This window comes from Rutilus rutilus, assembly GCF_951802725.1.
Source record: "Rutilus rutilus genome assembly, chromosome: 1".
Lineage (NCBI taxonomy): Eukaryota > Metazoa > Chordata > Actinopteri > Cypriniformes > Leuciscidae > Rutilus > Rutilus rutilus.
In genome coordinates, this window is record NC_140209.1 from 36,650,378 (window position 1) to 36,667,974 (window position 17,597).

At 39.6% G+C, this 17,597-nt stretch overlaps 1 protein-coding gene across 6 annotated transcripts in view; it reads left to right on the plus strand.

Moving 5' to 3' along the window:
* Positions 1 to 17,597, plus strand: part of sdk1a (sidekick cell adhesion molecule 1a) — a 344,319-nt gene that overhangs the window by 140,843 nt on the left and 185,879 nt on the right. For all 6 annotated transcript variants that reach the window (XM_084434485.1, XM_084434486.1, XM_084434487.1 and 3 more), the window contains exons 2-3: positions 11,160 to 11,319; positions 16,874 to 16,980. In XM_084434485.1, coding sequence (XP_084290611.1) covers positions 11,160 to 11,319; positions 16,874 to 16,980 — 267 coding nt within the window. The remainder of the gene's footprint in view (positions 1 to 11,159; positions 11,320 to 16,873; positions 16,981 to 17,597) is intronic.

Genomic DNA, 17,597 nt, shown 5'->3' on the forward strand with positions numbered 1-17,597 from the left:
TGGCGGCGCGAGTACATCGCGAGGCTCGCGGTCTCTCCAGATTCTGTAATTTAGCAGTATTTTTCTTGCTCATTTCGGGTCTGTTCGTCCAGAACAGTTGTGCCTTAACATCGTACACCCAAGGTGAGCTTTTGGATATTGGTTTGCGAATTTCCGACAGTTTTATGGACAACCTTCGACTCCTTCCTGAGATCGCCAGATCACCCGAGGCTATGCACTCTGCCCGGCCGGGCGGAAGTGCTCGCAGGCGCCGGCGAGATCGTAAACAAAGGCGGGGGAAGCGCGGAGGACTAAGAGCTAAGCTAAAGCTAACACCACACCGGCTCTCTTTACCCAGCATTTTCCTTGCCAATGTACGGTCGCTGTTGAACAAAATGGAGGAGATTCGACTCAACATCACATACAGCAAGAGACTTTTGAACTGTAATGTTCTAATTTTCACGGAAACATGGTTAAACAGCGGAATACCGGACAACGCTATTGAGCTAGCGGGACGCCATACATTCCGGGCGGATAGAACATTACATGGCTCCGGTAAGACCAGAGGTGGTGGATTGTGCATTTACATTAACAAAGCTTGGTGCACAAACTCTGCTATTGTTGGGAGACATTGTTCAGCTAACCTTGAGTTTCTCATGGTTAAATGTAGACCGTTTTATCTACCGCGGGAGTTCACTTCCACTATTATAACTGCAGCCTATATTCCCCCGGATGCTGATGCCAAGTTTGCTATGAAAGAACTTCACGCAGCCATCAGTAAACAACAGACCGTTCACCCGGAAGCTGCGTTTATTGTTGCGGGTGATTTTAATCATTCAAACTTAAAGTCAGTGCTACCGAAATTTCACCAGCATGTTTCCTGTCACACCAGAGGAAACAAAACCTTAGACCATGTTTACACAAACATGGCTGAAGCTTACGTCGCGACACCCCTCCCCCACTTGGGACAGTCAGATCACCTTTCTTTGTTCCTCACCCCCAAATATGCACCTCTGATCAATCGCGTGAAGCCATCAGTGAAGACCATCAAGGTGTGGCCTGCGGGGGCAGATTTCTCACTCCAGGAAAGGTTTCTACACACAGACTGGAGTATGTTTGCTTCTCAAGCCACCAGTGGCTCTCACACGGACATTGACTGCTACACCTCCTCTGTACTGGATTACATTAATACCACCATTGACAGTGTTACAACCCAGAAGCAGATCACCACATACCCAAATCAGAAGCCATGGATGAACAGGGAAGTGCGACTCCTATTGAAGACACGCAATACTGCCTTCAGATCAGGAGATGCACAAGCCTATAGCACATCCAGAGCAAATCTGAAAAGGGGCATCAAAGAGGCCAAGCACTGCTACAAGCTTAAGATAGAGGGACACTTTTCCAACGCTGACCCTCGGCGCATGTGGCAGGGCATTCAGGCCATCAGTGACTACAAACCCTCTCACTCCACCCCCGCAGCCACTGATGACAACTTCCTGAACGAGCTAAATGACTTTTATGCTCGCTTTGAAAGAGACAACAGAGAAACTGCCACCAAGCTCAAATCCTCAGCTGACCACCCACCGATCACACTCTCCTCCACAGATGTCTGCAATGCACTGAGCAGGATCAGCGCGCACAAGGCTGCTGGACCAGACAACATCCCTGGACGCGTACTCAGGGCATGTGCGGAGCAGCTCGCTGGGGTTTTTACAGACATTTTCAACCTGTCTCTTGCCCAAGCAACTGTACCAACATGCTTTAAATGCACTTCCATTGTGCCAGTGCCAAAACACTCCAGCCCGAAGTGCCTTAATGACTACCGCCCTGTAGCACTCACACCCATCGTAATGAAGTGCTTTGAGCGGCTGGTCCTGGCACACCTAAAAGACTCTCTACCATCCACATTGGACTCACACCAGTTTGCCTACCGTAGCAATAGGAGCACAGAGGATGCAGTCTCCATGGCACTGCACTCTGTGCTCACACATCTGGACAATAAGAACACTTATGTACGCATGCTGTTTGTTGACTTCAGCTCAGCATTCAACACTGTCATCCCAACTAAGTTAATAGCCAAACTTGGAGACCTGGGCTTCAACACCTCCATGTGCAACTGGATTTTGGACTTCTTGACCAACAGACCCCAGAATGTTCGATCAGGCTCCAACTGCTCCACATCCATCACACTCAACACTGGTGTACCACAGGGCTGTGTGCTAAGCCCGTTCCTCTACTCCCTCTTCACCTCCGACTGCAAGCCTGTGTACGGATCTAATTCCATCGTCAAGTTTGCGGACGACACTACGGTGATTGGTCTCATCAGCAACAACGATGAGACTGCCTATAGGGAGGAGATCAAGCACCTGGCCACATGGTGCACCGAAAATAACCAGCTCCTCAACACCACCAAAACGAAGGAGCTCATCGTGGACTTCAGGAAAGTGTCAAGAGGCACACACGACACCATCCACATCAATGGAATGGCTGTTGAGCGTGTCTCCAGTTTCAAGTTCCTGGGGACCCACATCTCGGCGGACATGACCTGGACAACCAACACCTCCAGCCTGGTCAAGAAGGCTCACCAGCGCCTCTTCTTCCTGAGGACACTGAGGAAGAATCAGCTTTCCTCCACTATCCTGGTGAACTTCTATCGCTGTGCAATAGAAAGCATCCTGACCAACTGTGCTACAGTGTGGTATGGGAGCTGTTCTGTTGCAGAGCGCAAGGCACTGCAGCGGGTGGTGAAAACCGCCCAGCGCATCACTGGGACTCCACTACCTGCCATCGAGCACATCCAGAGGAAACGCTGTCTGCATCGAGCTCGCAGCATCCTTAAGGACTCCTCTCACCCAGCCCACAGACTGTTTTCTCTCCTGCCTTCCGGCAGGCGTTTCAGGTGCCTCCGGACCAGGACCAGCAGACTAAAGAACAGTTTTTTCCCCAGAGCTGTCTCTTTATTAAACTCTAACCCTCATTGATCCCACTCCCCTTATATACTGATTGACTCTCCTCTCCCTCCTCACACCTGCCTCCATTTTGTTATTTGCAATACTATAATGTTCATTTGCACTGCTGACTGTTATTACAGTAACAACTGTTTACATATGCATCTTGCACTACTACCTTGACTGGAATATGCTCATTTGCACTGCCGACTGTTTATTTACAGTACCGACTGTTATATATACATTGCAATATCGTACCTTAACTGTAATATGCAATTACTTTCCACTGCACTCACTCGGATAGCTTCTGTCCAAACTTTATTTGCACTACTTTAAATCCATTGTTATACTGCTCATTAGCCTAACTTATACATATATCTATTTGTAAAATTCTGTTTATAGTAATATCCATCTGTATATTATGCTCACATTCTGTTTATAGTAACAGCCATCTGTATATATATTCATAGTACATATCTATCTGTAAAATTATGTTTATAGTAACAGCCATCTGTATATTATATTCAGTACATATCTATCTGTAAACATTCTGTTTATAGTAATAGCCATCTGTATATTATTATATTCAGTACATATCTAGCTGTAAATTCTGTTCACAGTAATAGTTATCTGTATATTATATTCATAGGACAATCTATCTGTAAATTTTTGTTTATAATAGTATTCAACTCTATATTTATTCAGTACATATCCATGTTCTGCACTTATGAACCACTGTATATCCTGCACTTGCTGCTATTGCACTTCTGGTTAGACCTAAACTGCATTTCGTTGCCTTGTACCTGTACTTGTGTAATGACAATAAAGTTGAATCTAATCTAATCTAATCTAAGAGCTTTGTTTGAGCAAAAAACAACAACAACATAATTGACCTCTATATTTACTAAATACTCCCCCTACTGGATTGCAGGGTCAATGTTTTTTGTAAATAAAGTGGTAAAATTATGTTTATTTGTGCAAACAAAGCACTTGCGTCGCTTCATAAAATTGAGGTTAAACCATTAGAGTCACATGGATTGCTTTAATGATGTCTTTCCTATCGTTCGGGACCTTGAATGTGTAAATTGCGTTGCTCCCAATGGAGGGACTAAAAGCTCGCGGATTTCATTAAAAATATCTTCATTTGTGTTCCGAAGACGGGTGTGGAACGACATGAGGGTGAGTACTCATTAATGACAGAATTTTTTATTTTTGGGTAAACTATCCCTTAAACTGGGCAGCAGCAGCTCTATTAGGCTGTATTCAAAGTAATATTTTAAATAATATATTTTTTTAAATTGTTAGGATCGACTTTTGACTTATTATTTGAAATAATAAAAGTTGCTGCATAGTTTTACTCCACTTTCTTCGATTTTTGCGTCATCCCTCCATCAGGTTCGCATTCATGTTAGGAAAAGTTAGGAAAGCAGAAGTAGCTAATGAAAAAGCAGGGGTGATTTCATCAACGTAGCCCATCAGCCCTGGAGCAGACCTGTTACATCCACTTTTAGCCAAGCTGTCTGCTGTCGGAACTTTTCATCTTTGATAATAATCCCAACAAATTGAATTTCCTTCTTGGTCTCTGCTTATGCATTCCTGAAGTCGTCTTGCAGTGGTACGGTCCACTGGAGAGGCAGAATGCTGATGAGCCCCACACTGCCACTCCAGCTTCATGCACAGACAAATGGAAAGTGAAGGCTCCATTGAGCACACCTGGCAAAATGGGGAAGGTGGAGTAGATGGGAAAAGACGCCTGCACACTACCTGTCTAACAGGCATCTGCTTGAGCCGCCCAGGGACCCGCAGCAGATGGAAAGGGTCTTTCTCGAGACGTAGCATGCTTAAAAAGGTTTCGACTGCCTGGAACTACATCAAAGAGATTTCCTGCCTTTAACTGAATTACCATTATTATGCTCATTAATAACATTCATTTAGAATTTGATCGAGGCATGTTTGCATATGGTGTATTGTTATGACAATAGCTATGTTTTCATCCAAAGTTGCAAATTTAACTCATGCTCAAAAATTGGAATCTCGCATAAAATATTTGCAAATAAAGTTTTCATCCAGTGAGCCAAAGAACAAAATCGTCACCTCCTGATAAACTTGTACTAAATATCACAAAGAAAGATGTAAGTTGCTGCAGTATGAGATGAGCCCATACGTTTTTTATGCACATTTTTCCATTTCCATCCGGCATTTTTTATTGCAATATCCCATAATGCGCATAAAAATAGATGGATAAAAACATGGCTATTGATAAGCAGAAGAGGATGTTTTCATTTCCTTACTGGGAGGTGAAGAACTGATTTGGTGCAGTTTTACTCGTTTCTTTTCCTCTCCTTCATATTTTTTTTGTCTGCTTGATTTGATCCTATCTGAATGAGAATTTGTAGAGGACTTGTTGGTATTCACAAGGACAAATGTTCCCACAGCATATCAAACAGAGCACGTCTCAAGAGCGACGTACAGTCATTGTGAATTCTTCTCCGGGTGTTTCGCTGGGGATACCTACAGCACTTATGCTAACACAATCAAGGCCTTCTTTGGCCTTTTTCATCAAGGTGGACAATGTTAGTTGCAAACAAAAGATAACCCATCATGATGAGTGTGTACTTTTGTTGGTGACAGATTTTCCTTGTATACACCACTGATATTCCCTTTACACGCTCTCTGAAGAAAAGTGAGTGCAAATTGTATGTTTTGTAGACCATACTTTTTTTTTTTATCCTGAGGCGTAATCACACAAAGAGTTGATTTAAAGGTGTCACATTCTACAAATGCTGAGCTTTTTATTTGTCCTCTAAAGTTCACTTATGTTAGTGGAGGATTCATAGGTTGTAATTTAGTTACCCTTTCTCAGCCTCTCAGAAGTAAACGGGCTGTTTTCGATATCGTACCTTTAAATGCGGCATAGCAGCACACTTCATGGTTCTCACTAAATACCAGTTTAAGTTCGATGACATCATTTATCTGACAAAATAATTATGTTGTTTGTATATTTTCATATATTTAAATGTAAATTAATACTCAAAATCCTAGTCTTTTAGAGAGAGGGAGAGAGCGCATAAATTGTTATTATAGGGCAAGCTGCAGAATACTGAATAGATTTTGATATGCAAATGTGGGTAGTTATTTGGATTGAATAGCATGCAGAAAATGTCCCAAGTGCTTCAGAGAAATGACTGAAATAAGTGTCCTGAGAAATCACATGACATTTCAGATTGACCTCTTTACTCAGCCCGACAACAAAATCTCAAAGCTGAAGGTGTGCAGTGTTGTGGGAAAGTCTCATTCAAAAGTTTGGGGTCAGATATTTTTATTTAATTATTAGAAATAATTGTATTAAGCAAGGAGGCATTAAATTGGTCAAAAGTGTCTGTAAAGATATTTATAATATTAAAAAAGATGTACAGTATATATATAAAAAATGCTTGTCTTTTGAACTTCCTATTCTTTAAATTCTTTAATGTTATTACTGATTGTTTACTTGTCTTGAAAAAAAATAAAAAAAATAAGTCATGTGTTCTTGATTTAAAAATACAGTAGTGGCCAAAAGTGATGTCTGGATGGGATTGGTTTGGAGATTGTTTTTAATGATTCTACAAATCAGAGTGAACCAATACATTTTAGGAAAATATTTGTATATTTTTAAATATTTTAAATATGAGCCTTATGAGGGAAGAACAAAACTCTAAACTTGGTTAAGGTATTTATTTAACTAAATTATTTGGCAAAAAGATGGGGTAAACTACAGCTACAGGTTTTATTTTACTATGCCAAAAAAGGTATAGAAAAACAAAAAGCTCACAAAAAAACACATTGAATACAACATAACCAGTTATTAATATGTCATTGGTTCTCTCTTGTTTTTGCATGTGATTATAATTTTAATGTGTGACAGTCTGGCCAAAAATGATGTCTGCACAACTTGGCATGTTTCATTGCTTTATCACAAATAAAACAACTGACTCCTGACAACAACTATGCTTACAAAATCTTTAACACATTTTTTATATTATTGGAATAAAGGGTGAAGATGTCAATTTTCCAAAGCTAGACATTACTTTTGCCCACTACTGTACATGCTGTATTTAAAATTCTTATTTAAATGAATATTTTTTTATTTTAAATAAAGGTAAATGTTTAAATAGCATATTAGTGTTTTCTGTGATATCGGAATTGCAATCGAGAGTCATGAAAGTCTACTCATATTCGTAACAACTTGTGAAATTTTGGTAATATCATAATCGTAGTCAGTGATGAAACCATATTTGCTCTGTAGAAAGCTTTGAATTGTGAATATTAGAGTATGTCTGTATAGTACTTAAGCTCTTCTCTTTCAAAAGAGCAGGGAAAATCCTGCTTTTTGTGATATATTCCTCTCAGAGTCTCAAATTAAATAAAAAATGCATATCCCCCTCATCTTCACACCATCAAATAAGAATAAAGAAGCACAATGAGTGAAAATCAAGCTGTCAGAGGAGAGCTGCTAGCTAAAGAAGTAAAATGCGTCCGATGAAAAATGGATAGATACTAACGTCTGCAAACTTTCATCCCGGTGAGGACGATTAAACTTGGGTGCGCGGTTTCCTCGCTACTCTTTTTTATATTTACAACCAACCATAAGGCTACTAACATTTTGCAGGTTTTATGTCGGTGCGGGAGGAATGAAATAAGAGGTGTGGCAAGCCTGGCACATCCTTCGATGTTTACTGCGAATAAAAGGAAGGAACAACATGAGCAGGGTGCTGTTTTTGAAATCAGAGCTCCTCATGTCTTCATGGCAGTTGAGGCATTTCCTTCTGTGTTGCCTAACTCTTGGTTAAATGCCATGTGGGAATACTTGGCCCCCAGTTTAGATTTAGGAGATTTATATGCCTTAGAGGTGAGCAGGTGTCTGCTTGCAGGCATCACTTCCCTCTGAGGTGTACAACTAAAGAGGCAGAGAGGAAGGAAGAGGAGGACCGAACATTTCAGTTGTAGCACAGTCGGAGATTAATCTTAGAATGATTATCCATGATTAACATTGAGTGTTTGCTTTAATTACTACAGCTCTTGATTGCTGCAAACCCTCAAGCTCAAGAAAACATTTTTGTGATGTATTATTGAACTGAATTTTAATGTTTTGCAAGGAATGTAGGACATGTGGCTGCCTCTTTTATTTAGACCTTCAGTAATATTGAGCAAATTTAATACACTTTACACATAAAGTATATTGAAATCTTAAATCACTACTGCATCTCATGTAGGGGGATTGATGTATTAAAATCAACCCTGCAATTAGTATTCCCTAACAATGAAAATTCTAGAATTGCTTCTGGGATGTATATTCATGAAATGCTTATTGCTTATTTAATTTCATAGCTGTGCTACAAATGGGCTGCGTCTGAAATCAAATGCAGGGGAGAGGGGAGAGGGGAGAAGGGAGGGGAGAGGGGAGAAGGGAGGGGGGAGGGGGGAGGGGGGAGGGGGAACTGGGCCCTCATTAAATTCTGGAATCATAAAAAAAAAAAAAAAAAAGAAGTTAAATAGGCCTATTTGTGGAAAAAATATGTAATATTGGAGTTACATAAAAGCTTTTTATTTGTTTTCTTCCTAATTGTCCTTGAAATAGTGGTCAAGAACTCCCCCACCCCCAACACAAAAATGGTTTGGCCACTGATAAAAATTTGATGTTGTCATTTGATTTGATGTTCAGTATGCTCGAAATGTTCGGACAGCACAAGTCCGGTGCTCAGAAAAGGAAAGAAAAGAGAAGAAAATAGAGGCCTTAGAGATTTTCTAAACAAATATTTAAAAAAAGGTGGTGACGGTGAAGCTGGAACTAGTAAAGTCAACGTAGAGCTAGGTAAGAAACAGCGCAGCCAACATTTACGAGCCTTGTCAGGGGTTTTCCGGCATTGAAATTTTTTTGCCGGCCGCCAAAGCAAATATTTGTCCCGCCAAAGCCTTATTTGATCAGCGAGTGATGTAGAATAGAATGACTGCTGCGCCTGACAGGGCGCATAACGCAGAGAGCGCACTGGCTGCGCGCGCGCACTCTCTTCAAACAACACGTTGAGCACTGTCTTGCTCTCTCTCCCTCGCACATATTAATCAAAATCAATTGACACGATAGTAAAAGGTCGGAAGACCGCAGTTTCACGTGGAGCATTTGGAGATTTTTTTCTCCTGAATTACCGCGGGGTGTGAATTGTGCTAAAAAAAAACGTTGTCTTATCTTCTCTAAAAAACGTGCCGCCCAGTCAGCTGACATTAACCACAATTTTAGTAAACGAAAAAACCTATCCAGTGATGAAATGTTTTCTGTGTTGACACAAATCTTGTGCGATGTCCTAAACTGCCGAGATAATCACACAATGCCTGCCGTAGGCTACACGTCCACCAATGACACGTCCGATACGCAAACAAATGACTCCTTTGAACCATTCACTTTAATGCATCTAAGATTATCTCGTCCCGGGCCCAGGCAAGACTGTCAGCTGGCCTGCTACCCATATCCATGCTATATAGAAACCCACCAGGTGGCACTTTTTTAACGGTCACGAAATAAATTCAAATTCAAATGTAGTACCTACTCCGACAGTATGCGATTTCGGGCGCATCGATGGGTTCCTTAAATAGTCTCAGAATGTTCTTACCTTTGCTAGTTGTGAAATTTAGAGGCTGGATCTTGTGGAAGTTGAATTGAATACCCATGAGCTAGTGGATCTTAACTCTCCAGAGATGGAGCTCTAGGATGGGTCGTGATCGGCAAGATGTCCGCCCATAAATTTTCATCGTAGCCCCCCAAAAAATGAGGAAATCTACTTCCATATATGGTCCTTGCAGTTTGTGTCCTCCATACTGGAGAGACAACTACTGTAAACCCATAAAATGGCCATAAAGCAATGCCCATCTTTCCTCGGCCACGACGTCACAATCGCTTTGACCTCAAGGACACTATGTCTCTCTCAGCTGTCACCTGGAGTCTTACTGGCCCTTGGACTCCATCTCCTTCTTTCACTCCTTTCATTCCCTTTTTAAAGCCCTCATTGGTATTCTCCACAGCAGCTCGGCTGCATCTGTCCACATTCTCCACCATGTGCTCTACAGCAAGTTTGTGACCCCTTGACATTTCGCCTGTTTAACTGAAACAGCAATTCAGGAAGCTAAATGTGACTGAATGTAGAAGTATAAATGCAAAGGAATCAATTTAAAGAACTTGCAATTTAATGATTTTTCATTAACAAATGTATTCATTAACAAATGTATTTGCTACATCCAATACAGGAATCTGTAGAGGCCCAGGTTAAAAAAGAAAGCCTTTCTTGATCAGTATCTGTGCCTTGTTTCAGTAAAAATATCTAAACATCCCTGACACAGTATTCATTTATTGCCATAAGATAACACTTGTTTTCAGAAAATATCTTATGTTTAGTTTATATTTCTTTGCATTGAAAAATAGTGTTTACATATTGTGTGCATGAATCTAACTACTGTACATTTAGTTAGGTTTTTGCTTAAAATTAGAAAGCACTTTTTTGCCACTGAGGTAAGAAAAATACACTTAATTCAAAATGTGTTTTCTAAAACAAGCATCAAATCACACCATATTGCTTCTCGAGTAAATCTTTTTGATGTTTAGATAATATTTTTGTCTCGCTTTCCAGTAAAAAATTATACAGAAAATTATTTTTTGCAGCGAGTGCGTATCGGCTGAGCCGTAGTTCTCTCGCTTACATATTTCAGGTGGTTTATACTCTGTATAAAAGAGCCATTGCACGGCACAATTGATTTGTCTGAGCTTTAGGGGAAACAGCAATGCCGCTGACAGAAGTCAGATTCACTGCACCCAGGTGTCCTGGCTTCTTTTCTTTTTTTTTTCAAATCAAAGCTCGGAGCCTTGCTCTTGTGAAGTGTGGCGAAATCCGCAGATGGAGGATTTAAAAGGTTTGGCGCTGGCTGTCTTTGGTTCTCCGGCGCTGTCGTGAAAGATTTCTCCGCCTTTGTAGGAACATGTTACGATAACCTTTGCGTGATTGCCTCTGTTTGTTTGCTCTCACTGAGGAATGGGCTTAAATAGGCGTCTCTATCGAACGTGGATTTCCACAAAGTTGACGGCACTGGTTGTTGTAAATTGAGGAACCAGTGATGTTCCTGCATATTGACCTCATCTTTGATGATGTCTGCGCCTGGTCAGGGTAGCACCTTTACTAACTGTGCCTCTTTCATGTCTGCCTGCAGGTGATGTGGCCCCCTACTTCAAAACGGAACCGGGACCTCCAGAGATCCACCTAGAAGGGAACCGTCTGGTCATGACCTGCCTTGCGGAGGGCAGCTGGCCTCTGGAGTTCAAATGGATGCTCAACAACACAGATATCACAGCCTTCTCCCCAGAGTACAAGTGAGTGCCAGCTTTCATCTTAAGGCTTTCTAGAGATGAATTCCTGCTCAGAACTGTGTCAAGGTTACAAGGAGAGAGAAAAGCAGAGGCTCACGGTTAATATGAGAGACAAAAAGTCCAATATTAATCTCCCCTGCAGCTTTTCTTCTGTATTTCTACAAGCATTACATTTATTCCCTATCTATGGCAGGTTTATTAAAGCTGTTCAAAACATGACCATTAACCTTTAGAAAAATATTCTTATTCTGCTGTTGTTTTTTATGGATCCGTTTCAGGAATCTTTCTCATTACTTAAATAATGTGTAGTTTTGAAGAACCCTCACATATAGAAAGATTTTATAAAAAAAATTTTATGAAAATGTTATTATTATTTTTAAATGAGTGTTAAATGTTTCATATGTTTCCAACAGGTAGGGTACAATGGGGCTTAAGGCACACCTTAAAGGGATACTCCACTTTTTTCGGAAATATGCTCATTTTACATCTCCCCCAGAGTTAAACAGTTGAGTTTTACCGTTTTAGAATCCATTCAGCCGAACTCCGGGTCTGACGGTACCACTTTTAGCATAGCTTAGCATAGATCATTGATTCTGATGAGTCCAGTAGCATTTCTTTCAAAATGACCAAAGAGTTTCAATATTTTTCCTATTTAAAACTTGACTCTTCTGTAGTTAAACCGTGTACTAAGATCGACGGAAAATGAAAAGTTGCGATTTTCTAAGCCTATATGACTAGGAACTACTCTCATTCCGGCGTAATAATCAAGGAACTGTGCGGCTGTACCATGAGTGCAGCAGGCGTAATGATATGACGCAGCGCCTGAAAATAGGTCTAATAGGTTAGACAAACTTAGTCCCGGTCACGTTGGAAGAAGTTACCGAGCTGGGGACTATTTTCAGGCGCTGCGTCATATCATTACGCCTGCTGCAGGCAGGAATCAATGATCTATGCTAAGCTATGCTAAAAGTGGTACCGTCAGACCCGGAGTTCGGCTGAATGGATTCTAAAACGGTAAAACTCAACTGTTTAACTCTGGGGGAGTTGTAAAATGAGCTTATTTCCGAAAAAAGTGGAGTATCCCTTTAAGAAAAAAATAGCTTTTCACTCCTCCCAAAGTGCATGATTGAAAAAAAAAAAAAAAAAAAACCTTTTTTTCCTTGATGCAGCAACACATTTTGTGTGAAAATAAATCATAAAAGTGGATAATTTTGCTTAAAATTCGTATAAATGTATGACGTGGCGAGGCACCAGCATGGGGCTAAAGACACACAGTATCGATACAAATACTTAAGCTAAAATAATAACATTTTAATAATTAATACTTATTACTTAATACTTGTTCAAAACAATCACTTTAGCAAAGTTTGTACTATTTTCTGTTAATTTTGATAAATAAAGAATTCATGTTTGTTCAATAAATCATTAAATTATGTTAATATAAAAATGTATTTTAAAAATACACAAACAAAATTATTTAAAAAAGTAAAGATTATAAAAGCATTGAAGTAGATCTTATAATAATTTAATATAGATTTACAGTAGTAACAATACATTTATATAATATGGGTATTATCTCTAAGGTGGACACCCAACTTAATATATGATATTTTCCATCTGAATCTAACCATGTCATGTCAATAAATGGACAGGGGCGCCTTTTACCTCAAATACCATACTTTTACATATTCTTATGTGATTGAAAAACTGTTGCTTTAATTACCTTAAACATCATTAAAAATCATTAAGAAGACATTTGTCTCAAAATATAAAAATTAATTTTATATGCTACTTAAATCTATAACATTTTAAAAAACATAAAATATTAGATCAAATTAGAGCAGAATCAACTTTGCGCTGCTGTCAGCGATTGCATCAAGGATCAGCCAAATTTCAAAAGCCTGTTTTTATTGTTTTACCTTTGTCCCAGACTTTCAATATTTAAATAAGAAAAAAAAAAACAGAAAAAAAAAAAACCTTAATGTGCCATGTAACCTGAAAATAGAGTGAAAAGTTGATATGAAACTGTCTTTTCTTCCCTATTTTGAACAAAATCTGAGTGAAATTGCTTATTTTCAAACAAAAAAATATATAGGGTGCGACTTGATTTTATCCATCAGGAAAATGTTGTCATTTGCTAATTGCTGATCATTTGTGATCATGTCTTTCAAAATGAACAATGTGCACAGATAAATAATTTCTAATAAAACACTCCAGCAGTCCATAGAAAACAATATGTTTTGATTTCATGGTGTCACGTGCAACTACACATTAAACATTGACGACGACAAACACTAAACTGAGGAAACTAAGGCCTTGTCCACACCTTGTCCAAGTTTTCGTTTGAAAAAGCATTTTTTTCTCTCCGTTTTCTCTCTCTGGCCTTCCATCCACACAGAGATGGCGTTTTTATTAATGAAAACAAACCTTTTTGAAAACACTCTCCAAAGTGGAGGTATTTAAAAACGATGACGTAAGTTTAGTCATGTGATGCATATTGTACTAATAGATATTCATGTTTATACCGGTATTGTGCCTGTTATGTGCTATTCACTTTCCCACTGTTGCTAAAATGTGTTACTTTGCACACTCACAGTCCTGCAAAGATGAAAATAAAAATGTACGCACATTTGCTGTCCTGCGGCAATTCGAGCAGTTGCGTTTTAGACCAAACGTATGGTGACTGAGTGCGACCTGAACACATCAGTGGATGCTGAGATATTTTGCTAAATAAAATGGTCCTGCCCAAAGAATTGGTCTAACTTTATTTATTTATTTTTTTGTCTGTATCATCTCAGTGAGCTTTTGTGAGGTTTTACACATGCACAGTAAGGTGTATTTAGCATTTTCAAATGCCTGAAAATGCTAGTGTGGATGGAAAGCATTTTTAAATGAACTCACCGTTTTCAAATCTATCTAGATTAATGTAGACGTAGCCTAAAGGCTTAAATACACAGATAATGCAATCAACAGAACAAGGAACAGGTGTGAGACTAATTAGACACTATGGTAAAAAACAATGAATGTAGGTATAACAGTGACTGAAACTAAACAGGACATGATCGTGACACATGGTGACTAATGGTGCGTTCACCCCAGACGCGAATAGTGCGTCAGGCACGAGTGATTTCAATGTTAAGTCAATGCAAAGATGCGTTACGCGCGTAAAAATTCCTGCGGCGCGGTAGACGTGAATACGCCGCATTCGCGCGTCAACTTCGCGCGAATGGCGCGAATTGAGCATCTGGCGCTTTAAGCGCGTTACGCGCGAATGATTTTATTAGTGCTTTTTGTGCATTCACGCGTTTGACGCGAATACGCGTCTGCCGCCCGAGTTGAAAAATCTGAACTTCTGCGTCAATTCGCGCCGCGTTAACCAATCAGGAGCCTGCTTGCTACTGTCACGTGGTGAAGTGACAGTTTATAATGTTATTTTATGTTTGGCCTCAATAAATTATTTTGTAATATTACTAAAATGCACAACAATGCAAATCTTTCACATAAAAACTCGATTTCAATATATGAGAGATACTCATTTTGTATTGAATGTTATTTATTCCATATCTATTCTAGATTATATGAAACATTATTCATCTAATGTAAAGACAACAAACACAATTTAGTGTATAAAAAAAAAAAAAAAAATCACAGGACAGGTTTCACTTTTGGAGGCTGGCTCCATTTATTATCAAAACAAAAATAAATGACAGATTAGGTGGGTGCGGGCGAGGGTGAACCTCGTGCCGGGCTGTACAGCGCCGGCTCGTCAGGCAGCGACCACTCGAGGCCGAGGCCTTATACGGCCTACGCTGTCCTCGTCAGCGTCCTCACCGTTAGGTCCACCAAACCTAGCTCCTGGAGCAAATTGTGAAACTCCTGAAACCCTCCGGAGGGTCTGGTGGACCCGAGTACAGCGACGATGTCCCCTACACAGCTGTTTCTGCTCTCCAGAGCATATACGAGCGGTGACTCTCTCGATTAATGCTAATGCTAATGCTCGATAAACATCTAAAAAAGATGGCCGCCAACGGGTTTCGAAACTTTCCGCTCTTGACGCGCGAATTAACACAAAGTGGTCAAGCGTATAACTAGACGTGGCAGGCGCGAATTTGACACACTATTCGCGTCCGGTGTGAACGCACAGTAAGAGTTTATTTTATACAATAACCAAGAAAACACCCCCAAAAAAACCTTCTAGTTGTCTAAATTGTCCTAATAACAGTGGGACTATTGTTCTAACTTCAAGAACGTTTACATGATCATGACAGGAGAACATTTTAATATAATTTTACACAGACAAAGTTAGTAAGTGGTTGCACACTTTTCTTTACATAAGGTCTTGTGTCTTTTGAGGCAAAAATGTTATGTTCATTTTAATGTGATACCTCCCCCATAGACTTCCATTATAATCAAATTACTACAGATGCACTTTTTGTTTGTTGAAACAAGTCGACATTATTTTCTGCGACAGATGCTGTCAGTGGAGCTTAACTTGTATTGAACCTGGAACATTCCTTTAATCAAGAAATGAAATTACTAGAAGTAAAGTGCATTCAAATCATTTGCATTTTTTTCTTTCTAAATTCTTCTAGTTTATGCAGTAGTACATTTAATCAACCATATAATTTCCTAGTTGAGTTCTCTCCATGCCATGTGTTTAATTTCTCAGTAATGATAGCCTCTTAGCCTGACCTTTTTTAATCAGCGTACAGCCTCTGTTAGCATTCAACATTTCCTCAGACGTGCGGAGTGTTAAAGCTGCTGAAGATTTGGCCCTACAGATTCCTTCAGTCTTAATAGAAAAGTCTGCAGCGCTGCCCGGCTCTCTTCAGAGACAACTAATGCTTTCATTCGTTACCTGAAGTGCACTGCTGACACCTGATTCATAGTTAATGTCAACTTTTACATAAGATGTTTTGATTTATCCTCCATTTAGGAGTTGTATACATGCTAAAGTAGGTGTTTCACATCTTTGCACCTCCTCATGTCAAGTGTTTCTGCATTTTGTCCATCTACAGAGCTGGTTTGCTCTAATTGGTATTGCTTTTCTCATTATCTTTCATCACCTAAACAGCACGCTCAGAGCTGCAATTGAGTTCCTGTGATGGAGGGAAACCACCACCGAGATGCACAAACCCACCAGGTGGCATTTTCAGAGACGTAAACAGATTTGGCTAAGTAGTGAGCAACAGTGCATTAGTCATATATTCAGCGTATTTGGAAATGCCAACAGATTTTAATGCCAAAGCGTTCACCACCTCTGCTTTTAGTCGAAGTGGCCTTTTGGCTGAAACCTGATATACGTCATCATAGCTGGGCATGGAAAGGATTCCACGTGCTCTGCTCACGCTAATGTGCGAACTGGCGGGAAAAAAAAAGATAGTTGTGACTGCAAGGGTAAACCTTTTAAACCCAACCCCTCTAAATGGGAATACATTTGAGTCGAAAATCCTTGAATTTGTTGGCAAATAGCAGGGAACTGTTATTTTTGTTGTTGTTGTTTTTTCCATTCTGGGATTTGAATTAAAGTGGTTGATTCTTTTTTTCTTTCTCTTAGGTTCACCATCTCCTCTCTCCGGCGCTCCAATATGGGTGTTTACCAGTGTGTAGTGAGAAATAGGATGGGCGCTCTACTCCAGAGAAGAGCCGAGATACAAGTGGCATGTGAGTTTCTGTGGTAGATCAAATGTATTTACACACACACGCTAATGGGTCGGTATGATTTTTTAAATGTTTTTAAAAGTCTCTTATGCTCACCAAGGCTGCATTTATTTGATTAAAACGACAGCAAATTAATACTATTGGGAAATAACTATTTTTCTGTTTAAATATATTTAAAAATGTAATTCAATTTTAAATCTCCTCATTCTTTGTGCAAGGTTGCTCAGAATGATAGGGCCTGATAGCACCTAATAGGGCCATTAGGGGAGGGTCTTTGTCTTTCTCGGGTGTGAAAGCCATACATATTAATGATGTGTTCACGCCTCCTCGCATAAAGCTTTCTTACACAAAACATGTCTTACAAATTTAAAATCGATATATTGTTTTATCTGAATGAGTTGTCAGGATGATTTTCACCTAGTTTTGGAGCAAATATTCTAAGCTACGTGATACAATTTTCAAAAGTCATGTGAAAAAATAATCAGTATGGGTTTCATGGCCTTATTTCAGTGACAATTGTTTTAGTTTTTTTCACAAACCACGCATTATCTCAAAACTACAAACTTTTACATACATGCTGCTGATATATTATTGTAGCAGAGTTTGTGCTAAATACAGTG